The sequence below is a fragment of the Pagrus major genome, chromosome 6 (genome assembly GCF_040436345.1).
Source record: "Pagrus major chromosome 6, Pma_NU_1.0".
Lineage (NCBI taxonomy): Eukaryota > Metazoa > Chordata > Actinopteri > Spariformes > Sparidae > Pagrus > Pagrus major.
The window spans coordinates 32,533,870-32,558,767 of NC_133220.1; the positions used below are offsets into that span (position 1 = coordinate 32,533,870).

Sequence of the window (24,898 nt, forward strand, 5' to 3'; positions counted from 1 at the left end):
AAAATGCAAAAAGGGGTCTCTATTCTGTCCTTACTAGACCAGCACAAAGTAACCTACCATCACTTCACTGTCTGATTATGTACAGTATATAAACGTTTACTTAACTATACTTACTTAACTATAAAGCTTGTGTGTGTGCGTGCGTGCGCGTGTGTGGGCTCGTGGGGGGGGTCTAGGGACATTGTCAAATTCTGGACCTCACTAATTTTGAAATCCTGGCTACAGCCCTGTGTGTTGGTTGAAAAATACCCGAACTTCCCTGCTTAACACAGACTGCTTAGCAATATTTTAACATTGTGTAGATGCATACTTAATCACATGCTTTTATTTTCTAAAATATGAACAACCGTTTGCTCGTGACATGACAAATGATCTTCGAATCTGGCAATAAAGTGTAATTTAACCTAACTGTGATCTAATTACTAATTATTAATGTGCAGGGTGAAAGTATCATTAATACTAGGAGCACATTTATTTCATGGAAAAAGTGACGGACTGGATGAAAGACAACAATTCAAACTTGAAAGCTGTTGATCCTGCTTGTACTGTTGAAATGTTGCCTGTTTTAACCCACATTTTGGAGTTTTAATCCAATGTGTGTATACCCCGTTTTTACATCATAATCCATCTAAATACAGTTAAGGATTTGACTTGCACACCTACCTGTCTCTATCTAGATATATTTTATGGTCATCATCAGTAAGGCTGCGAATTCAAAGGGACTGCAAACAGAGTACTTGGTCTATTTGATCCCTTAGAAAGTTTCCCTTTTAATACACGTACAGGTACGACTACAAACAAGCATGTAGTGGTGGTCAGGTTTTTAAAGGTATTGATTGTGTGAGGAAATGTTGCTGCGGGGCGTCACTTGAAAAGAACTACAGTGGCATACAAAGTGGAGGAGGATGTTCTGCTGACACAGCGTATTATTATCACTCAACATGGTGTTTGCTAAAGTGCAGCACATCACCCAGGAGACACAGATTTTTCTCAAGTTAACAGATGCGTCTCCCAAAACCTGTACAGTATTGACTGTTCTCCTTCAAGTCAACAAAGAAGTTACATCCCAGTGATTTAAGCAGCTACAACAGTCTCATTGGCTGTCTTTGATGTTTTTCTTTCCCTCCCTCTCTGTCTGTGGTGCTGGGTGGGTGGAGGTGGAGAGGTAATGTGATGCAGAGAAAGCGACTGGAGCGAGACGGAGCTCTGAGAGAAAACCCAGGTTCACACCAGGGTGGCTTACACTGCCGCTTTACTCTCTGTTCACACACACATGCACACAAATGAGCATACGAGCACCTGCGTATGCACGCCCACAGACACGCGCACACGAGCGTGCTATTCACGGGCATGCACGCACATACAGTACAACCAGACCCACATACATGCGCACACAAACACACACACACACAAATTCAGAGCGGCTTATGAGTTGTGCACCTCAATACCAGCCGCAGTATAGCCCATCTGTGAAAAGGTAAATTGAATTTTACAGGCACAAAGCCGACTCCCCTGCGGTCTTTAGAAAAAAGCCCACTTTGTGAGTCTAAAGCTTTTCTAAAGCTTTCGTCTCTTCATAGCTTTTTTTTCTCCTTTCCTTTTCTTCTCTCCTTCCTCCCCGTCTCTCTCTCTCTCTCTCTCTCTCTCTGTGGGGGAAATGAAGGTGTGAGAAACGCTGATCGATATGCTCATTAAAGAGTTGTGTCTTTGGGAGGCCTGCAGAAGGTCTGCACAACGCTGCACACAAAGAACACGGAGGCAAATGCTACATCACCACAACACCATCCACGACTGAACAGCACCACATTTTACAACCACAAAGAGCTAACTGAGAGTAAGAACTAGCCCTCTCTTTTCTCCCTCTTCCTCCCTTTTCTCAACTGTTCCTCCTCCTCCTCTCTCCCACTGCCTCTTTGCTTACCCAGAGATGTAGTTAAAGCACTTTTATTCTGCTTGTGCAGAGGATTTTCCAATTTGTCCGTGCATCTATTATTAGACGCTCCCTTACATAGCCTGTGTTTCTGTATTGAGTTAACACAAACAGCTATGCAGCTAGTCATTCTGCCCACACAATTAACCCCCACACACACCGAGGTACTGAGAAAACGCAGTTTGATATGTTAAATTCTAATTAACAACAGCACTACCGCCTCCACTGTTCTATGTTCTGTGTGTGTGTGTGTGTGTGTGTGCATGTGCTTGTGTCGGGCAGGTGGGATAGACACTGACAGGTGGAATAAAATTGCCAGTGCGAGGTATCCATCTGTGCAGGATCCACCATATGCATTTCAGAAACTCTGCAAGGTTTCCATGCCAAATGACGGAGAGAGATTGACACTGTTCCATCTGCCAGTGCAGAATCTATATTTGAGGTGTATGGGTATAAATAGGGGTGGAAAGATTATTACAATGTCCCACTCAATTTGAAAAGCTGTTTGGCTGAAACGTCCCATGAGAGGAGGATAAAAATAGGACCGGAGGAGTCAAAGATGGTGTAAAAAGCTGTTCAGGAAAAGTAGTAAGTGGCTCATTCAAAGTCGATTTAGAGAGAAAATTGGTTAGAAAAATACCCCGGTACACATTATTTGTCTAAAGTGCTGCGAAAAGAAAGTAAGTTCCTGAGTTAAAGGAATAGTTTCACATTTTGGGAAACAAGTTTATTCATTTTTGTGCCAATTAGACGAGATGTTAAATATGAAGTGACTGCCAGCAGCCTAGACAGCTAGTTAGCTGAGCTTAGCATAAATATTGTAGGGGAAGGCTCTCTAATTATCACTATATCTCGTTTGTTAATCCGTACAAAAACTGAGTTGTAAAAATGACAAACATAGCTGTTGCTCAGCTGCTCAGAGCCGGCCAGCTCTACAGGAGAGTCGGTGTGGATCCAGACCTCATGAAAGAATAAACACCCAAAGTCACACTGGATTCTGCTCTGATCTGGTGATTAAATAGTTGATTTATCTTCAGCAGCAGCATCCAGAGGTGACATTCATTGTGTTTATGTACTGTAATGTTGACTGCTGACTGGAGTTACTTCAAATCATGAATGTAATGTTACAGAGAGAGAGGGGAATAAGAAGAGAGAGAAAGGCAGGTGAGTGCCGAATTCAGAATGGTGCGTACTGTTGTTTGATAGCTTAAGGCTACTGTACTATAAATAACTTGGCTGTTTCGGGCAAGTAAACACTGGTCTGAGTAATGCGACTAAACATAAATGATTCCACGATCAAACTTGTGTGAGTAACAGGAGGCAAAAATTCACGTTAGCACACAATTAAATAATCACCCTAGCAAAAAAAATCTATCTACATGAGTGAGGCAGAACTGCTGGAATGATATAATGATGTAAAGTTTTATTCACTTTATTTTTGTCTTATTCGCCGACTTCCTTCCTCACTCCAAACCAAATGGATGTTCTAATGCAGAAATCTTGCATATTATATTTTTAAGTTTCAACTTTGTGACTCACAAAGAAGCTTTTTAACCTTCCATTCTAGGGCCACATTTTTGCCTCTTCTGAAATAGTACTGATGTTCAATACCCAGCAGCCTTAACTACAACAAAATAATGCGCATAAAGAAATAACTGGCATCCACTGTTTTTCTGGATTTGCCCTCTCTGCTCACATGTAAATTTATAACTTTGTGTTTTCTGTTGGAGAGCCTGCAGATATTTGAGGCTATTCAAAATTCAGCAAACCAGAATGTGATTCAAGTGAATTTACCAGAACTGTACCTGAAAATGCGGCTCACTTATGGTAACAATTGCAAATCATTGCTCGCACCCTTGGGAGTAAATGTTTGCGCTGTGTATGCTCAGACCTGAGTGTTGATACATTAGGATGGAGACTGGGAGGAGGGCTCCATTTGTGCCTCTTGTTCCCATAGTTGGACTGGCCAACTCTGGTTGCCTGGGTTACTGTATCCCTTGCGGATGGTCAGCTCGCTGTTGCTATGCTAATGAGAGCATATCAAAGCCACGAGCGGCAGCGGCTGCCTGTCGAGTGTAAGTGTGCGTTTTATTTACAGTGTGACACCACAGGGTCACAGAGAGGCCACAGCTTTTAGCTGGAAATGTCACGCCAATTAATAATTTGTGAAATTAAGCAGGCGATATCAAACTTAACATTTTATTCATTAGGCATGGAGCTGTTTCTAATGGGATTTCTCTCTCGATCTCACTGCTGTGTCGCTTTCCCCACCTCTTCTCTCACCTCCCCGCCTGACTCGCTCCTATTTCATTATTCACATCCCCATCTCTCCCTCTTTTTGGCGCAGTTTATCAGTTTAATCAGCCTGCGTGGGGAGAGGAAGAGGAGGACAGGAGGGAGGGTGGGGAGGATTGGGAGAAGGGAGGGGGACACACGATCTGCATCATTCTCACATCCTCGTAGTAATGCATCTTTATTAGGCTCCCGACGTCAGCCCAGGAGACGAGTCTCCGCTATCACTGTCAATTAGCAGGGGAGCCGCTCGGGGAAACGGCTTGCTTCTCTTTATTAATATCTCCAAACAACCACACAGCACTCAGATGTATAGAAAGAGGCTTTCTCTTTATTAAAACACACTCAGAGAAGCAGTGCAAACCATACAAGAGAATGTCATCAGGTGGAGTAAGGTGCAGTGGCAGAGCTTTAGGTTTCATTTACTGAGAGAATTAAAAAAAAGGGAAAAGGATGAAGGGTGCTTTGCTTTATTCAACACAGGGACAGATATTACATTATCATTTCATCATGGCTTTCTGGCAATATGGCTTTTTCAATCAGCGGATACAGACATTATTTATTCATAGATGCATTTTTAAAAGGCACACAAGATACAGCATAGCCAATCTCCATAGAGTTGACACAATCAAATATACATGAATATAATATTAGTGTGAGGTGGGGGGAGGGGCGGCTGGTGGATAAATTAAACTTTATTCATATGGAGAACAAGGAGAGGAAATGGGAAAAAAAATGGATTGGAGCGGAGGACATTTACTACACCACATTTATTCCTCCACTCGCTCCACCTTTATTTTCTTCACACAGATTTCTTTTTCGATTTGTCCAGAGCCGCTTCTGCATGTGCATCACTTTCTGTTAGCCAGAGTGAATCTCTAGTGTTGGTGTTGAGCGTGTGTGTGTGTGTGTGTGTGTGTGTGTGTGTGTGTGTGTGTGTGTGTGTGTGTGTGTGTGTGTGGTCTGGCAGTATATCCTTGCTTTAAGGCAAGTGTCTCTTTAATGAGGCTTTGCTGCAAAAGGAGCTCCCTAGGACTCTTGACGTGCTCTGCATTTCAAACACACACTCTCCTGCAGCACGCAGACCACTATTACATCCTCTCCTCCATCACACACACACACACAGAGTACCTCGGAGGCTGATGTGTGTGTGTGTGTGTGTGTGTGTGTGTGTGTGTATGCCCTGCCGTGCCAAAGCATTGATTGGTGGCTTCCTGAACAGAGTGAGAGCTTGTCAATGAGAGACAACCTTTCTGATGCAGTATATCTGTCTTTCCCCGGCTCTCACTCTCACACACTTTCTTTCGCTTGCCCTTTCTCCTTGTTCCTTCTACCATCTCCTGCTGCGATACACTCTGACCTCATGTTTATGTATCTCACTATGTCGAGCTGTTCGTCAGTGCTGCTCTGTCAAAGGTCCCTCCTCCTTCTCCGTTTTTCTCTCTACATCTCAGCCTCGCTTGTTCCCCCGCCACAAAGGCCCAGAGATATGAATAATATAAAAACACCATAAAAAAATGGGAGATAGCATTACACACACTCGGGCGCCGTTGTGTGCGTTGCTAGGTGGCGGCGGGCGCAGAGGGCTAACAGGGGTGAAAGAATTTGCAAGACGCTACAAACAACAAACACAAATCCTGTCAAACAAACTCAAAGTCTGAATGCTCAAAGTGAAGCAGCATTAATGGACAGATTCTGGAAAGCACAGAGCGATTTTGCTATGTGCTCTGGCCACATATTGGATCGAAGGCACAGGCTTTTTATTGGTTTAGACAATATCAGTGGCTTAGTAAATGTTATGAATAGGCTCAAATGACACAAAGTGTATTTGCAGTTTGAACAGAAAGGCTCACCGCCTGAGCTTCCTAAACAAAGACTCCGCCAGCTAGTCTCCACTTATTTGGAGCTCTGATGAACTAACAGTTTGGAGAATCGACTCAAGATGCAATCTGGACAAGTGTTATATTTCTCTGTGTGTGTGTTTTCATGCTTCATTGTTTTTCAAGGAGAATGAGGTGTTCGAGAGCAGATCAGCTCATTAGGGGCCCGGCTGAATTGCTCTTAATGAAAGCTATCAGCCTCTAATGAAAAGTATTGTTCTTCAGCACAACTAAATCAAAAGGTGCTTAAAGTGCACACCCGTAGCACACACATACACACACACACGCACTTCATCAATGAGCGTTTGGCGTAGAGGTCTCTGATGGCGACTCAACACCATAGTTACAGGGGCTAACACCCCCTGAGAAATCAAACTCTCATTTAGACCACAGCCACTGCTCAATACCCACTCCGTTATCGACCAGCTCCAGTGGAAGTGTGTGTGTGTGTGTGTGTGTGTGTGTGTGTGTGTGTGTGGTTGGGGGGGGGCAAGAACAGGAGGCGTGGCAGGATGAAGAGAAAGAGCTGAGGAAAAAAAAGGGGAGAGAAATTGATTTATCTCCCATTGATGATGGTGATTTGGCATCAGATATGTGGGACGCCTGACCTGTTTACAGCTCCCGGCCAATTAGAAAAGTTTTTCTCTGTCCAGAAAACACAGCTCGATATATGTTTCTGTCCGTTTCGAGACCATACGGTAAGTATAAAACAGCATTAGAGAAGAAGTTTTTAAGAGTTATGGAGGAAGTCGATGAGAAAAATATAGTGTCCATCTCGATGTGCGCCTTCTTTAACCCTCAGCCTCTCAGAGACTCTGATTAGACATAAATTGGGTTTTTGCTGGCAGAGCTGCTGCTGACTCTGGAGATGTTTTTTAAAAAAAATGTTCTCATTACCCCCTAATACAATCTGACACTTAAGACTGTTAAGCAAAACTGCTCCAAAAGCCAATTTGTGGCAGTGAACCAGGTTATATTCCACAAAGTGTCCCAGTAATGTTCCTCGTGAGTATTTACAGAAAAAAAAGCAGCAAGCAGTGCAATGAAATATTAAAGGTCCAGTGGGTAAGATTTAGTGGCATCAAGCATTGAGGCTGCAGATTGCAACCAACTGAACACCTCTCGTCTGACCCTCCCCTACAGGCTAAAAATGAGAAAAACATAATAGGACCTCTGTAGAGCCAGTGCCCAGAGTTTGTCCGCTCTGGGTACCTGTAGAAACATGGCGGACTCAATGGAAAAAGACCCATTCACGAATGAAAAAACACAATTATTCTTAGTTTCTGGTGATTACACACTAATGAAATAAACTAAAATCAAATATATAATAAAATATGAATATTATGTTCCATTTCTGCCAATAGATTCTACAAAATTCCCCTAAATCCTGCACCTTGGACCTTTAAAGGAAAAAAAGTTAGACCCTAACAGTTAATAGAAAATGTTTAACAAAATTAAGCCCACTGTCAACCCAAGGCGAGAAGGTGGTGGTGGTTATTTGATGATATTTTTTATTTTTTCCAGTCAGTGGTGAGGGCAAGGAGAGACATGAGGGATTCAAATCAAAAGAGTTCATTTTTGGTGCTTTGATGCTCTATTTGTACTTGCAAAACGTATTCAATAGACCTTGAGGATTTTAGAGAGAAACTCTAGAAGATATAACAGAAATAAAGATAATCATGCTTACAGCATGGTGAAGCAGCACTAAGCGTGAAATGTTCTGATCTATTCTGATCTATGGCTTGACATTTGTGATAAGTGCATGTGTTCAAATATGAACACGAGAAAATAAGTGTTTCCTTTCAGCCAAGGTGAAAATGTTGAGGTTTATTATTGTTTGCTTGAATGAAATTCAGGCATCAAAATGTTTGATGGCAGCAAATTTAAGTAAAACCACAAATAGCACCCAGTAAGAACTTTGTCCTGAGCATGATGGCTGAACCTCTTCATCACCTCCACCCTCTCTGGCCAGGAGCGGGACATTTACTGACACCGCCTTAACCGAATTTCTCGGCACTGAGGTCCTAAATTTCAATCAGTCATGTCTCGCTGCCATTCGGAGCTGTCACCATGTTAAATTGCCAGGTGCAGCTTTAACAGCGATTTATAAATAAATTTTACTCGACTTAATTTCATCACTCCTCAGGCATCGACCTCAACTCTCGAGGGTGTCAGAATTGCTTTTCCATCACAAATAGAGTATTTGGGGTTGGCAGGAGAGCACGAACGGAGATTTGTTGGGGTTTGGGGGGCGAGGGTTGGTAATGAACATGGCGCGGACCCGAGCTTAGCACAGCAGGCTGCAATCTAATCAGCGCTGCACCTTATTTTTATCAAGACGTGAGGGAGAATTAGATATTTAACGGCCACAGTTTTATCTCCCAATCACGCGGCTTTGGTCTTCACCGCGGACACTTTGTTAAGCGCCTCGATGTGTCCAATCAGCCAGAGTAGGTTGGTTGTCAGCGTGAGTTTGTGCATGTGTGTGGTTGAAGGTGTATAGGTGCTTTTAGTTGGTTAGCGCTCTCCAATCAGTTTGTGTGTCTGCTTGTGGCGCGTATTGGCGTTTGATGTCTGTAGACTGGCACAAATTGGCAATCAGGTGAGGTTGGCATGGACGAGGGCCTCTCCTCACCGGGATCCTGACTCCAATTGGCCCCTTCTCTTCTCTCCCGTCCTCTCATCCCTCTCTTCCTCTCTCACAGAAGCCGTTTTAACTTGACCCTGACAGGTGCTCCTGACAAAACCCATTACAGTCTCAATTACGCTATATATCTCTCTCCTCATCCGCCACTTGTTTTTTATCTCCTCTCTCGGCATCCCTTCTCCCCATTCCCCTCCTGTGATGCTGGGGGCAGCTCTAAGCGGTCGGCGTTGGCGCTTCCCTCCTGACTCTATCACCAGTCTATCAGCGCCCTGCATCTCATTCTTTCTAATTAGTCATGGTGGGACCATCACTTTCCCCTTCAGTGGGAAAACAGATGTGTGTGAGGGAAAGAGAAAGTAATGCAGCGACAAGAGGCTGATGAACAGGAGGACACGCTGGAGGGGAAAAGAGCAGTATAGTGCAGCAGTAACAGGGTTGAGGGTTCCATTCCCTGAAGAAAGGTACCAACATTTGTCATGACTCAGATTGCATATAAAGGTGCTCAGAGATGGAGAGCGGTTACTGCCATTGACAGCAACCCTGGTGCAGAGGTTGGCAGCAGTGGCGAGGAGAGATGGGGCGGCTGCCACTTGAGTGCATGTGCATGTTTATCCACCACTGCTGCCTGTGCTGATGATAACTGAACTTTTGTTTTAAAGAATATTCTTTTGGAATTTTGCCTTTATTTGATAGTGAAGGTAGAGAGAGACTGGACAATTGTAGAGAGAGGTAATGTCATGCAATAACGATTGCTGGCCAGAATCAGACTGCGATGTTGCAGCTATCCACCTGATTCCCAGCCCCCATGATGCCATGGCTAGTTATGGGTGTGATTTTCGGCACGTCCTGTCACTAATGCGGAACCTGCATTTTCTGTGGTAAGTAGATGCTCTTAGAGCGATTGGTGCACGATATCATTCATTCATGAAGATAAATAGTGTAGTGTTCATTCGACTTTATCGAGTGAACACTACAAACACTATAATTGCATAGTCCACTTACAACAGTTCTGATGAGCACCAGAAGCATCACCAATAATCGTTTCCCCAGTAACCTCCCCAGGAAACTAGTGGATATTATATATTGGATGCTTCTTAACCATTAAGACACTAGAACAGCCATTTTACTTTTTTAGCGTGTCACCGTGGCTCCAAGATGAAAGTCAGCTTTTCTGGTTTTCTGAACTGGAGTTAAACACGTCAGCTTCTAGGTTTGATTCTTGTTTTTTTGGTCAAAGCATAAACAATGTTTATGATTTTGAGTAATAGCGGCTTAAATACACAGTATGTAATTTCTGCCAGTAGGGGTTTCTCAATAAAATTAAAAAAAAGATGTATTAGTGTGGGATCCTGGGAGTTGCTGTCTTCAGTGTTCAACACTACTGCTGATGAAAATCTATCCAAGTGACTAATGCAGAAATGTTGACAGACGAGGTATTGTTTTAAAGTTACATTCACGTCACGTTTGCCCCCTTTCTGTCTCACTCTTTGACGTATCGTCTTAAGTTTTCACAGAAGTTAAAGGAACAAGCGACTAAATGAAACGCACTCTTACCTTGAGTAAACTTACAGATTTCTTTGGGTCTGAACATTGAAAACATTTGGGATAATGTACGTTTACAAATTACCAAAATATATAACAAAGTGCCGATCGTTTTTAGACATTTTAATGCAGAAATGTTACATATCATATCTTTCAATTGTGAGGGGTGTCAGCAAGACACTATCATGCAGTGTTATGTGGAGTTCAATACACTACCCAGTGTTTAAGAGGAATCATTTTCGGGAAAGACGCTTATACACTGACCTGCCTGGAAGTCTGCTTCCAGTCTTTATGATAAGCTAATCAATACCCACTTCCTTCTAGCTCCATGCTAACCATACTGCATAGCCATGACAGTGCTATTGTTCTTCACATTGACAAGAAACCAAATAAACGTCTTTCTGAATATGTCCTCTAAAATGGGAACGGACCCAAGGCTCTACCGTTAGAGTTTGGTCCCTGCTGGGATCTTTCATCGTTCGAATTTATGTATGCACTCATTATACAGCAAGAGCCTAGGATAGAATGGCATATATTAATATTATAATATTATCTAACCTAGCTATAGTTCACTCTCTTTCACGTTATACATAGACTTCTCCCTTTTTTTTCCTTCTCCTTTGTCGTTCCAGCGGTTTAGCATCTTTTGTGGGGAGGGCGGTGAGATGTTGAAGGAGACGGGCGAGAGGTACATGGAGCAGCGAGTGATGAATCTCCCCGCCGTCTGTAACACTCTCCGCTTCGTCGGCTCTTCCCTCGTTTCTGACCCAAATCTAATGCGACAGGACTCGTTTTCGCTGTCCCCACCCGCACACGCGTGCACACACCTCCTCCCGCCTCCCCCTCCCCGCTATCGCAGGAGTCGTGCACCACCCCTCTATTTTTAGCTGTTTGTCCTTGAGTTACAATCCCTGAAAATTGCCATGATCCATAAAGGACTGGGTTGTGGTGCTTGAGGGAAAACACACACCCACCCCCCGCCATCACCATCCACCCTCCAGCCCCCCCGCTTACCACCTCCGTGTGTGTATGTGAGCAACAAATCGTTACCAATTTCAAATCTTTCGCCATTACTGGAGCGAATATTCCTCTCATTAAAGAGGTGAAATGGAGGGAGCGTTAAACGAGTGTAACACCGACAGATCAGGCTGTTCTCTTCTCTGCCCCCCCACGGCACACACACACTCATCCCCCGCCTCAGAAAGTTATCCACTGTAGCCAATTAGCATGACTGCTCTGTCTAGCATTAGCCCCCCTCTTCCATATCCGACTCTCGCTCTCATTACCATCTTTTTCTCTCTTTCCCTCCTATCCTCCACCAGCCCCTCTTCTCATTCTCTCTTTTTCTCATTAGGGCTGCGTCGTAACACAGTGAATCATAATAGGTGCTCTACACTGTGAAATGGTTTTAGCTTTGTCTCATTTCGCCGCCTGTAGCGGGAGAATGAGTAAACAGACAATCTTTTCCACGCAGGCACAGACACACACCGACAGACACAATCAGGGCCGTCCATTAATCTGTCGTAAAGCAGCTTTTTGCCCGCCTGAAGAAATCCCTGATATTCAGAGTCAGAGAAAGAGCAAGTGGGGGCTAATCTATGGGAGCTGCCATGCAAGGCCATGTACTATCCACTGATAATAAACAGATGAACCCGACCAAGAAGAGGGTTTTGGCTGAGATGTAAAAGATGAAGGAGGAGAGGAGATAGCCGAAGGAGAAGGGTGAATCAGGTGGAGGGCCGAAAGGTAGATGGAGAAGACCCGGAGGATGGATGGGCGGAGGCGAGGGGTGGGAGTGGAGTGCGGCGGGGGGTGGAGACGCCGGCACCGAGACGCATTCTAAGCCCTGAATGTAAATATGCGTGAGGGGATTATCACAGAGTGCCAGGCGGCGCTTTTGGGGCTTTGTTTCCGTGACACCGTGACGTTGGCTTTGTTTCCCTGACAGCAGACGTGTGTGTGTCTGTGTGTGTATGTCATTGTGTGTGTTTGTGTGTGACATCCAGGCATCTGTTTCCTGCTGGAAAAGGTTAATTACATCTCCACTGCCTGACTGGACGTGCCATGCATAATCACACAAGCTAATGAGACCTGTGCGTGTGTGTGTGCGTCTTTGTCTTTGTGTCTCGATGTGCATTCTGAACAGGCAGTTCTATAGCAGCTCAATAGATATCTTAACCACTTGTTTCAGGTTTGAAAGTCTATTGTTGCAGTCGAGAAGAAACAGAAGCACACAGACGCACATTTTCAGAGTCATACACTCACACAGGTGACAGCTGGAAGCGCACCACAGTGGCATTTGCGGACAGACACTCCACTCCCACCGGGGGACATTAATTGATGGGTCTGCATCGGTGTGTGCGTGTGTTTGTAATTACTTGGCTGCCGATTAATGAGACGGAGATGCTACGGCATCAGAGGAGGGACTTCTCACAAACCCTGTTGCTCATTCTGACCCTTGACTCCTATCTTCACACTCCAGCTAAGCTGCTGATTGGACAGCTGCTCGGCTTTAGATTGGGCCCAGCTCAGCGTGAAAACCGAGATGGGCTCCAGCCCTCCGTGGGTGACTTTGGAAATTACTGTACACTTTCTCACTTGGCTGAAGTTTTCACTAAGTTGATCTGACATAAGCAGGCAGGTGAGGAGGTGCAGAGCTGCGCCAAGCTTTGGTCCCAATTCAGCCTCCGTGGAGCTGCGATTAGATGGGCCGTCGCTGAGAGTGTGACTGAGAGAAATAATGGATTCCTAGGGTTTGACATCTCTTCACACCTTATACAGTACAGCAGCTATGGCGAGACATGAATCAAACAGATAAGAAATGTTTTTTTGGAATCACATCAGCAGAAGCAAAGTTCTCAGTCAGCTGCCAGGGGAAAATTAGAGTGCTGCAGAGATGGGTAATGGGGATGAGCTCAGAGTTCACAGGCTTTTATTTTCATCAATCCTGATTCATACCAGGGAATATGGCTCAAGACAGGGTTGTGATTGTCGAGTTTAGGCAGTTTGAAAAGTGGAAAATAAGTAGAACATAAACCACTGGAAAGGATATGTGGTTCAAAAATGCACAATTAAATCAGATTTTTCACTAAAAGCCTGTGTTTGCTGAAGCCCCTGTTATAATATATCAGACAGTTTGTACCGAGCACCAGTAATCAGGGCTGTACATTCCAGGCTATTAAAGGATAAAACCCCCAAGAAGGTGAGGAGATTGCAGCTGACAGTGCGGCTATCACACCACTGTCTCCTGATCCCTGCATTGTTCTACCTCCTCACCCTCCTCTTCCTCCTCTTGCTCCTTTTTCTTCTTCTTCCGTCTGCGACAGAAGCCGTTCAGGCCACAGAAGCAGGCACAGGTGAAGGGCATGGCCTACCTGATGCACCGCATCCACGTCAACCTGCAGAGAGAGGGAGGGGGGATGGGGAGGGAGGAGAAGAGGGGAGACGTTAGAACGATTCTCCTTCATCCGGCAATCTGCCAAGGCATCACACTGCTCGTGAGAAGCGTTCTCCCATGAAGTCTTTTGAACACACATGGATATCTGGCATCAAAGAAGAAGAAAGGGGTTTTCATTCTTTCATGAAAATTGAAGCAAAGTGAGTTTTCTGATTAGAACTTTTAACTAAACTCTATGATGAAGAGATTTCTCCTCATTGGGCTTAATTTGATTCACTTAAAGTTTGCCTAAAGGACTCGCCTGAAGGAAAATCATGATCAAGTGAGCAAGTAGTTTTCATTTCATCCTGTTTCGCGGATGCTCGCAGCAAAAGTGCCTCCCAGCACAGTACAGCCATCGGTGTTAAGCTTATTCTTGTAGTGGCTTCTTTGAACACACAAATTGAGACATTGTACCTCATGAACTGTAATTTATGACCTATCAAAAGAGGACTTTGCAAAAATACTTCAGTTATTTAATCCGATTGTAAAAAGACTGCTCTGAGGAAGACCTCTGGCTGAAATTTGTAGGCAGTGATACCTAATAAAACATGAATCTGAACAAACATTAATTGCTTTGTGCCCAAAACTGATTAATTTTGTGAACTCAGCTTGGACTTATCAACTTAGTTTGTGAAGCTAGTTTTCTTGCTAGCAAGTGCTGATTAGCTATCTAAGCAGCCAGCAATGACAGGCCTTAATTCTTGGTGATTTACGAAAACTTCCTGTTTTCCTTCCTGCAGTCTCTATATGGACATCATGACAGAGGTGAAGAGACACAAGAGGACTTTGATAGAGGAAGCTAAGAAGAAAATGAAGAGGGAGTGATTAATGTGACTGGCTTGTAGCTGTTGGCGAGAGCTTAATCGAACAAAATAATGATTTCCATGATGTTGCATTAATTATGTGCATTCTTGTGTATTTCATCTGTGATTGAAAAGGCTATAGAGTTGCTAAACAGGAGCCCTCACACAACCCTGATTACAGCCGTAACCACCAGGTAAATCTCTTTGTATTTCAGCGTGCCAGAGTTTTAAATCAGGCGTATGCCGGAGCGTATTGTATCATTAGCACGTTGACATTGTTTGTGTAATGACTTGTGTAATGAGATAAAAGTTCTGGACTGCAGGTTTGAAAAGGCATCCGTTCAACTCTCTGAAAAATCAAGTTAAGTTGCCCAAACCTAACCATAGCTTAACCATGGTAACGTAATAACCCAGATCTTTCCGCAGTGTTAACCATGCTGTAGTTATAGTAGAATAACATTTAGGGCATTTAGCAGACACATTTGTCCAAAGCTACTTTCAGTAATTCATACATATACTGATGGCTGCCATGCAAGGTGCCGACCAGCACATCAGGAGTAGTTTGGGATTCAGTATTTTGCCCAAGGACACTTCGACATGCATGCAAGCAGCAACCTTCCGACAACGAGACACTGGCTCTACCCCTGAGCCACAGCTGCCCTCAGAATAAGGGAATTGGGTGTTGAAAAAAAAGGGCGATAGGGTTGGGGAACAACAGACTGCAAGTTCGCAGATCATAATCTTTACCCTCTGCTCACCACCAGTGCAGTACAGTTTTAAGTTCGGTGAATGGGTGCTCCTTGATCCTCAGCTGTCATATTTTACTTCTCTTCAAACATTTTTATCTGCGTGAGCTTGGACCTTTGACTTTTAGAGTTCTGAGTTTTGTGTCCAACAAAACCTTAAAGTGTTCTGAGTGTCAGTCATCTAATGTGATTTTTACTTCTGGATCCCTGGACACATGAAATGGCTCTTCCTACAACAGAACTCTATATGTGAGATATGAATTTTGTCCCTGGCTGGAATGTCCACTCCACATTGTGATTGAAATTCAAAGGAGCCTCTATTGGGACATGTTCTGTAGTTGCCGGAGGGAACCAAAGTGGTGTGTTAGTGTCATGATACGTTCCCGAATGGTCAGGAATGTATCATCATAAGAACAGCCACATGGCTTTAAATCTTAATCATCCGAGATTTACCATCATTTATATCAACTGCAGCAGGGAAACTGCTGTAATCCACTAAATGTATATAGCAGACAGCTGTCGATATAATACTCAAGGCAATGTGTCTATGTGTGTTTCACAGTTTTGCAGCGTTCTCAGCAAGAAAGTCAATGCAGAGAGAGTTGCTGAGGTTCAGTCAATAGGTCAGTCACACACTGCACACACACACACACACACACACACACACACACACACACACACACAGACATATACTGCAGTAAAGATTGGCATGGCAGTGTATTGAGCACTGTCACTCAACAAGGAGAAAAACTCCTTTACCATTATGCTTCTTCTCACATTTTTCTCTACATCTGTATTTGTACTCTTTGTACTCCCTCTCCCAGGATGTCTCCCTCTCTCTCTCTCTCTCTCTCTCTCTCTCTCTCTCTCTCTCTCACACACACACACACACACATAGCCAGAAGCCAGAAGTGGTCTTAAGGCTCACTAAACCCCCAACGTTAACATTTTTCGCTAGCGTGCTTGCAGCCAATCAGAAAGGAGCGCTGAGATTAGGGAGACGCGAGGTGAAACTGAGAGCTTCATTAAATACCAACCTGAGTCAGCAGCACCAGCAGGCCTGGCTGGGGAGTGTATACTGCGTGTGTGTGTGTATAATGCAATGCAAGTGGGAGAGAGTGGGTGACAAAAACACAGGCACAGACCAAACATTAAGTGTCTGCATTCATGCATGCATGTGTGTGTGTGTGTGTGTGTGTGTGTGCGTGTGTGTGTGGGTGTGTCTGTGTGTGTGTGTGTGTGTGTGTGTGTGTGTGTGTGTGTGTGTGTGTGTGTGTGTGGCTTTAGGGATTGATGCGCAGTTCAGCCTGTCTCATATGGGGGCAATTAGCTGAGCTAGACTGGGCTGCCTGCGAGCAGAAACAAAAATGCCCCAGGCCATGCAGTGTATACGTGTGTGTGTAAGTGTGTGTGTGTGTGAGTGTGTACATACATGCTATTAAACCTCCATGTGCTCTTCTTTTATCCCTCCTCTGTCATTCCATATATCCATCTAATCCTTGTCTGCAGATCTCCCACTCTGTACCCAATGGCTTTAGACCCTATGTGACATGCCAGAGAAAATCACATAGGAATAGAAAGCCATAAAACACAGCAGCGAGCCACTCACGCCGGTAGCAGGAGTAAACTTTTCTCTGCGCACAGCGATACGTGTGTGTGTCCGTGAGTGTGTGTAGCTCTCTCGCTTCATGCCTTTAACACCCTCAGCTTGTCTGACAGCTTACAAGGCCCTGCAGAGGATTTACAACAGTGTTGAGACACCTCTCTCCACTGTGTATCCTTCTTGTCTCCTGTGTATCCTGCAATCCCTCCCCTCCTGTCCTTCGATCTCTCCCTCTCTCACTCTCACCCGCTTTCCTCCCTCCCACACCCACACCCCCCCACCCGCTCGCTCCCCATCCCCAGCCATGCTGCCAGCCATCAGGAGTCGTTGTCTTGTTTTGGTGGTGTGTAATTACTAGGGGTTCTTTCACAGGCGAGCGCAGAGATGAGACAGATGAAAACACAGCCTGCAGACCCTCTGAATTATTAACTGGCTGAAAATGGATGAGTCAACGTTAACAGAGAGAGGGAGAGGGAGGCAAAGCAGCCCACGTGCATCCACAAATACACACATAAATGAACAGCCACAGGCCTGAGTACAGCGTGGCACCATGCATGAACCAACCACAGTGGGATCCAAACTCGGGTGAGACCGGTATTTCTGGTTTGGTGATACTGGCCAAGGAAAAAAATGAAATCTGCAATGAATTTGAATTATTCAATACTTTTAATAAAAGTTTAACTAATTCTTATGAAATTATTATTCTCAAGGCTGTGATACGCCCAAGTATCCCTACCACCGAATGGTTGGTAGGCTCATTCTGCTCTATAAAGCTGTAACCCTTGCAGTTAAGGCGATATGATGAGCTGGAGATTTTCAGTATTGCATGTCCAACCAATATTGGCTCTGTGATAGTTTGGGTCTTTTGCTGTGGGGTTGTATGAGGTACTTATTCTTAGTCAGTGTATTACCTGCAGTAGAAGATGGTCAGCTCTCCCCCTGAGTAGAGAAGCAGCACGTAGCACCGACAGCCGTTGAAAGTCCAACCCAATACAGTGCACGGCAGACACAGCTGCGCTTGTGCATAGGAATACAGACCTTGTACGGTTGAGGGAATATAGTGGCAAAGGAAAGGGCTGTCTGACGGGAAATGTAAAACACAGAACATTTCTGTACACTTAAACAGATATATGTTGTTTTAGGTGTGCCTTCTTTTAGGTGGCTAAAATACGTCTTGCTGTCGGTGCCTTTCAGCAGTACAATGCTCTGCTTCCCTGTCGGTGCTACCTGCTGGTACCCCACACAGGGGGAGAGCTGACGGCCATCTACTGCAGGTAATAGGGACATGTACCTCATACAACCCCACATCAAAAGACACAAACCATCCCTTAAAGGCTGATACCGATATAGATATGTGAGAGTTTAAGATAATCCCATGACAATGTATTCACTCACCATTTGTAAAATTAGCAGAACATTTTGATAATAATTAAGAGCTGTGACCAAAATATGTACATTACATTTGAAAAATGACAATATGTAATTAAATGTTTTAACTATAAGCTTCACTTGAAATTAATATAATATGTAATGATAAATGACAAATACAATTTTAAATACATAAATAAGGCTTGAATATATAGATTAAAAAAACCTCCTTTCAATATAATGAAAATTAACTGACCTTTTGATCATTTTGCATTTGTATTATCTCACACCTACCAACACATACACAGCATACATCAGCTGTATAGCTCAATCAAACTTGGATTTTTTTAGGCAAAGACCAAACCAGCCCAACATGTGTGAATGTCAGTGCAGACTGTATTAAGATCGGACGATTTGGATCAGAGTCGCATCAGTTCGGATCTAGTCTCATTTTGTTCTAAATGTGGTCTCAAAGATATTTCTACCCTGAAAGAATCCGATTCGCAAACATTTTGGGCATTATAGGCATGCAAATGGTTCGATTTCAAATTTCACATAATACCGTATCATCCATTAACATCCTAATGTTGTCTTTCAAGATGGTCAGTGTGTCAGATTAGGTAATCACATAGTCACAAGCAGGCTTTAATTTAGCTAAGGGACATGGCAGACTACAGGTTGGACCCTAACCATTTTGGCTTGCCTCCTCAACAACTTGCAATATATACAGTCCATAACTGACCGGTAGGGAGTAAGGTTGGTTGTCTTCCATGATGGCACAATCATTTTTCTTTTTGATGCCCCACGTCTGCCAGGGTGGGCCATATTAGACTGATATTGTAAAGTGTGCTTCTGCCATAAAACAAAATTCTTTGTGAGGCCAACAGATTTTAGAAAAGCATATCACCTACAGAAATAGTCTGCCGTTTTGGGGAAATGCGCTTATTGACTTTCTGGCACAGAGTAAGAGGATCAAACAAACAAGATATAATGAGTTGTGTTGATGTTTATTCAAGAGATATAAAGGTCCTGGCAGGCAGATTTTTTCTCCTTTGAACACAGCCAGACTCGCTGTTTCCCTGGGTTTTAGTCCTTGCTAAGCTGAGCTAACCAGCTGCTGGCTGTAGCTTCATATTTTCCATATGGACCTGAGAAGTATTGATGTTTTCACCCTACTCTCGACACCAAAGTGAATAATTTCCGAGAAATTTCCAACTATTTCAGATCAAATGAAAAAGTGTACATAAACACAACTGCAAGATTGCTAATAACCAAATGTCTGTATATGTCTTCTCTATCTGATGAACAAAGAGCCTCTTCACAGGTTGGAGTGGAATCACTACTTTTTCGAGAGACCGCTCTAGCAACAGGCATGGGAATGGGAAAGTCAGAGGGCTTGAAAGACATGCAGAGATAAGAAGAAATGAGAGATAAAGACGCAAAGCTTGAGAATAAAGCAAGAGGGGCTCTGAGAGAGAGTTTTGCAGCAGGTAGGATTAATGTCAAAGTCATCCGTCTTTGTTTTTGTCTGTCTTTTTTGACCTCACAGTGGTGAAAACGCACTCTGCTTCCTTGTATGTGCATGTTTATGTGTGTGTTTTCTCTATAGTGTGTGTGTGTAAGCTGATTTGTGTCTTATCGAGATCCTCTGTGGAAACAGACAATGTGGTTTATTTGTTATCTTCTTGTTTGGACGAAGAGATAAGGTGATCACTGTTTGCATGAGTGTGTGGAAACGTATGAGCATGCACGTTTTTGTGTGTGTGTGTACTCAAACTTATGTGTATGTGTGTGCATAGAGCAATAGATAAGCTGAGTGTTGTGCCTTTGAGTTTGAGTGACAGAATCCTAATGCTGATCCCGATGGTCAACAGCCCAGAGACGTTCCACGGAAAGCTTATTAGACCTTTATCCATTATTTATACCGTGCCTGCCTTCAGACACGCACACACATACAAAGCAGAAACACTGTATGTGAGCGTGATTCGTGCTGACATGTGCCTGACTTCTACTCATGGAATATAAGTAGCCACTGAGAAACCTCCCGTCCAGAACATTTCGCATCAAGCGTGCAACAGCAAGCTCTTGACTGGTGTATAAACCAGAAGTTTCACTCAGCAGTGGCCTCGAATATTCCGACTCCCAAAGCGCTCGCTTTCATGTACTGCTTTTTTAGGTCATTATATGCAGGGGGTACACTTTGGAGGCACATCACAGCACACAGAATTCATAGATTACTTTTCAAAAGCAGAAAAAGCTGATAAATACGAGAGAAATGCCTGCAGATTTAATTTTACTTACATCTTGTAATTGACGGAACAGCTGCAATCCCGCACTTTTCCGAATTCCCCTCACTCTGTCATTGTGTCGCCACATACGCACTTTTCCCTGCTACTTATCTGATCGAGTCAAACACATAGTTGGTCTCTTCGTCTGTTTCCTGTCTCCATGTACTTCTTTTTCTGGCTCTAAGCCCCAGTTACACTCTTTCTTGGCCATCACATGGATATTAAAACCAGTGTGTGTCCTGGAATCCTGCACTTGATTCTGGTACCTGCACAAAGCTTTTACCTGTATCTGTTGCATTCTTGTCTCCCCCCCGATTGTACCCACCCACCCAACTCTCTCTTTCTCCCCTCCTTCTCGCTGCCCCTCGCTCCAGCACAAAATGCCCTCTGTCCTGCTCTCAGGTAAAAACTCCCACCCACCAACCCCCCAGTATAGATAACCGAGAGGGCTGAAAAAGCGGGGAAACCATTTCTGTTGTTCCAACACAAAGACGCCAACGGTGGGTGGGATGAAAAGGGAGGGAAAGATGGTAGATGTATAGAAAGAGAGTGAAAAGAAGTGAGGAGCGAGGAGGAGAAAGTCAGGGAAGAACTGATAAGGTGATAAAGAAGGTAAAGCAGGAACAGTGGACAGAGATTGAATGACGTCCTGTCAGGCTGAGGTATTTGCTTGGTGTGTGTGCTGTTGCACGTGTGTGTATACAGGTTCAGGTACACTGTGGTACGTTGGAGTCTCAGTTTGTCCTCATGGCTAACTGTCTCCCAGTCCCAGTGAACAAAGAGCCTATTGACTCAGTAACACACAGGAGCTTTCTCTCTTCTCCACAGGCCAGTGCTTTGTGCTTTTCCCCCAACACACACACATTTCCAAATTCCCCGAACACACACACACACACAAATACACTCATACAACCACTCCACCTGTGCCTGGATATATCCGCCCTCTTTTCAGTGCGGCTTGATACTCTACATTGAAACATCCATTTTGTCAAACGAGATGCGCAAAATACCTATTTTTTAAAGTCACGTATAACTCCCTTCTTTCCACTGCAAATCAGGGTATTCTGGCTAATGTCTATGAATAAAGTGGCATTTACTTGACACTTGGTGAAGTGACTCATCTTATTGAAAGAGAAAATGCATGAGTAAGTAAAAGCATCTGTGATTTACTTTGCTTGAGAGAAGTATGACTTTGACAAAGTATAACTTGGCTCCTAATTAGATTAAATAAGATACGACTGCAACTATTTTCCTAATGTTTGATGAACCTGTTGATCTATCATTTATGTGTCATAAATTTGTGACCAATGCCAATGACAAGTTCTCAAGGCCCAGGGTGTCATCCTCCGAGGATGCTTATTTTGTCTGACCAACAGTTCAGAGCCCAGAGATTCAGTTTCTTCTTGTATAAAACAGAAGAAATGTTTTTGCTTGATAAGTGATCACTGTAATCAACTGATTGTTGATTACTTTCTTGTCACTTAACAAATTGATCAAACCTGGAATTGTTTCAGCATTAAAGACTAACTGGTATGGAGGTAAAAGCTTGCTGTATTGTCTCCTACGGACTGAGTGTAATAATGGGTTCAGCATGTTTGAATCATAGTCGAAGAGAGTCTGAAAAGTGCCCTCCCACACACCTTTCAGATGCCTGAATTGTGATGGCTATCTCATCCCCTCCACACAGTTATTGGACAAGTGTGCCAAGACGAGGAGGTCGAAGTATTTGAACTTCTCTGTCGTGCTCTATTGTCAAGATTCATAAAACTACTTTTCATTTGTACCACCGGGTGCAACATTTTTAGTACAAGACGAGCACCACTCTCCTCATTTGTAGGACTGATTACAACAACAGCATTTTTTCACCTCGCCCTTTGGAACAGATATAAACACTTTTGCTTGAGCGGGGGTCGGTTTCAAGCCTATACAAGCTTTTAAATCTGTTTCAAATTCTGTTCAGGTTTGGTCAGTTGCACTAGTATTTAGAGCCCGACCAATAGTCCTAATCGAATTTTGGGTCCCGATGCCGTTATGGGTATCAGGGAGCAAGAATTTCCCAAAATTGGCCAATATACACACATTTTTTGGAATGATCCCTCAAAGTTAACAAGCATAATACAAAGATATGTAACAGAGGCAGGATATATTACAGTTTAACAATAAACCATATTCTCTAAAATAACAGTACATCAGTGCACTGAAACAGTAAACTGCATCCTCTAAAATGAAATATCATATCGGGCACATATCAGACGCTGATACCGATTTATCTGTGATAGGCCAATATTGGCTGATATCGGCCAACTGATATATCGGTCGGGCTCTGCTTGTATTCTTTGTGGAGCAACAAAGGTGCAGTAATGGGGAAGTTTGGGTGCAGCCTCAACATCTGTGTTACACCAGAAAAGTTTGCTCCAAACTTCCCCAAGGCTGCTGACAAACACACTTTGTGTTGTCTGTTGGCTTCCATAAATTTCTCGTGCCCCCTTGTGGAGTAAGACCAGGACTACAGAAAACCAACGAGGTGCTCCCGAGGTCTACAGGAAATACATTAATTATAACCTCCGGGTTCCCAGTGGGGAATAAGGCTTAACGAGGCCCGGGCAGAGAGCAGGGGGATTACGAGGTCTCACTAGCACTACAACTGTCTGGCCGGGCATTGAGCTCCTCTATGAAGTTATGGACATGCTGAATAATAATGCTGTGAGGCATTGGCAGGAGCCTTAGAGGGACTGTGTATTGTGTGTGTGAGAGAGAGAGTGTTTTTGTGTGTTGTGTCCTGCAGCCGAGAGATTTTTTTGTCTCGGCTGGTTGGACAAATTACCAGAAACTGAGAGAGAGAGAAGAAAACAGATAGCGAGTGAGAGCGAAAGCGAGGGAAAAGAGGACAGAAAGGTCACAGTGATCTCAGAGCTGTTGAGAGATGGGGAGAAAAAGATGGATGGAGATGGAGAAGAGAAGAATACCAGAAGAGAGGAAGTAGGGAAGACTGTTGTATGAGGGAGGATGTGATCTCTTCTTAGCATGATGAAGAAATCCACAGTCTCAGTGAGGTATCTTCGCCCTATTAGTCACATGTAGAGGAATGTGTTGCCCATAAAACCTCCACAGACTAATTATTGGCTGAGCAAGCAGGACTTTCTACAAAAAGATGGTGGTGGTAGGGCGCTCGACGCTTTAGATGAATGTTCCTTGACAGAAATGAGGCATTTTTGGTAGAAAAAAGTGGCGCTCGTCACTTTCATCCTGGAGAATTTCGTTATGTTGTGGACACCGTCATGTCTGTGATTGGGTAACAAACAAGCTGTCAGAAGGATATTTATCCTTCAATGATATAATGTAACCAAACAGCTTCTGGTTACCATGGAGACGACTGAAACCTTTTGCTGCAGCACAAATTGAAAACATCGAGCGGCTCTTAAATTTCTGTCAAGTGACACCAATCAGAAGTGTGGAGCCATAATCCTGGACTAAGACCTCCAAAAACACTCACTTGATTTGGCTAACTTTACAATGGGCTACATTTTTGCACAGAACTAGGACTATGGATTTTTTCCACTTTTTCTTAAGGTGTATTAGGATTGAAAATGAAGCCTGATGTTCAATTTTACCTGGCGGAGTTTTTTATTTTGCTGTCTGTGTTTATTCAGCTCAGACAGCCAGTTAACAGTGCAGCTGTAGATAGCAAGGTATGCACAAATTATTGGTGTGTTCCATTTACCTTGGTAGTCACAGCTGGCAATGACTTCATACCCGAGTTGACGGCGTTCCAGCACATCAAGTTGGAAAAACTAGTTCTAGTCAGGCTAGCCATCGTGCATCCAAACAACTGGAGCAAAATGTCCACGGATAGGAGGTGGACAGTACTGCGTGTAAGACTGATTTAATGAGACGCAAATGAGACAGAAGTGCTGATAAATGTTCAGTTTTCACAGCTGCTGATGTGCCAAGCAGCCATCTTGGATTTTAAAGCCTGGGGTTGTCAGGTGTGTCTGACTTTTTGAATGGGAAACCAAAATGGAATGCACCATATGTGTGTTTGTGGAGTGTGGCAGTGTCTACGTTGGAGCGTGTATGGAGCTGTCATAAAGCCTCTGGATGAGTGTGAATTTTTCTCACAGGTTCTAAAACTTTTAAACTCACATGGAAGTGTCATCTCTGAGATTTGCATCGCCCTGAACTACTTTGCATCTATTAGCACCCACTCAATTTCTTCATTGACTTTTCTTTACAGCACTGCCACGTTTGAAGAGAGAGAAGGAATGATTACAGCGGCCATTAACTTGCGAGTATTGTATTAAAATAGACTTGTAAAAGTTCAAACTTGTACTTTAAGCGCTCGAGAAAACAGAATAGTAAA

The 24,898-nt window shown here is 43.7% G+C and overlaps 1 protein-coding gene across 1 annotated transcript; it reads right to left on the reverse strand.

The window, feature by feature from the left end:
- Positions 1-13,165: 13,165 nt before the first annotated feature.
- Positions 13,166-20,767, reverse strand: LOC140998825 (uncharacterized). Its single transcript, XM_073469215.1, has 2 exons — positions 20,552-20,767; positions 13,166-13,689 (listed from the first exon to the last, which is right to left on the reverse strand). The coding sequence occupies exon 2, from the start codon at positions 13,656-13,658 to the stop codon at positions 13,524-13,526; it is 135 nt and encodes a 44-aa protein (XP_073325316.1). The 5' UTR covers positions 13,659-13,689; positions 20,552-20,767; the 3' UTR covers positions 13,166-13,523.
- Between the last annotated feature and the right edge of the window lie 4,131 nt (positions 20,768-24,898).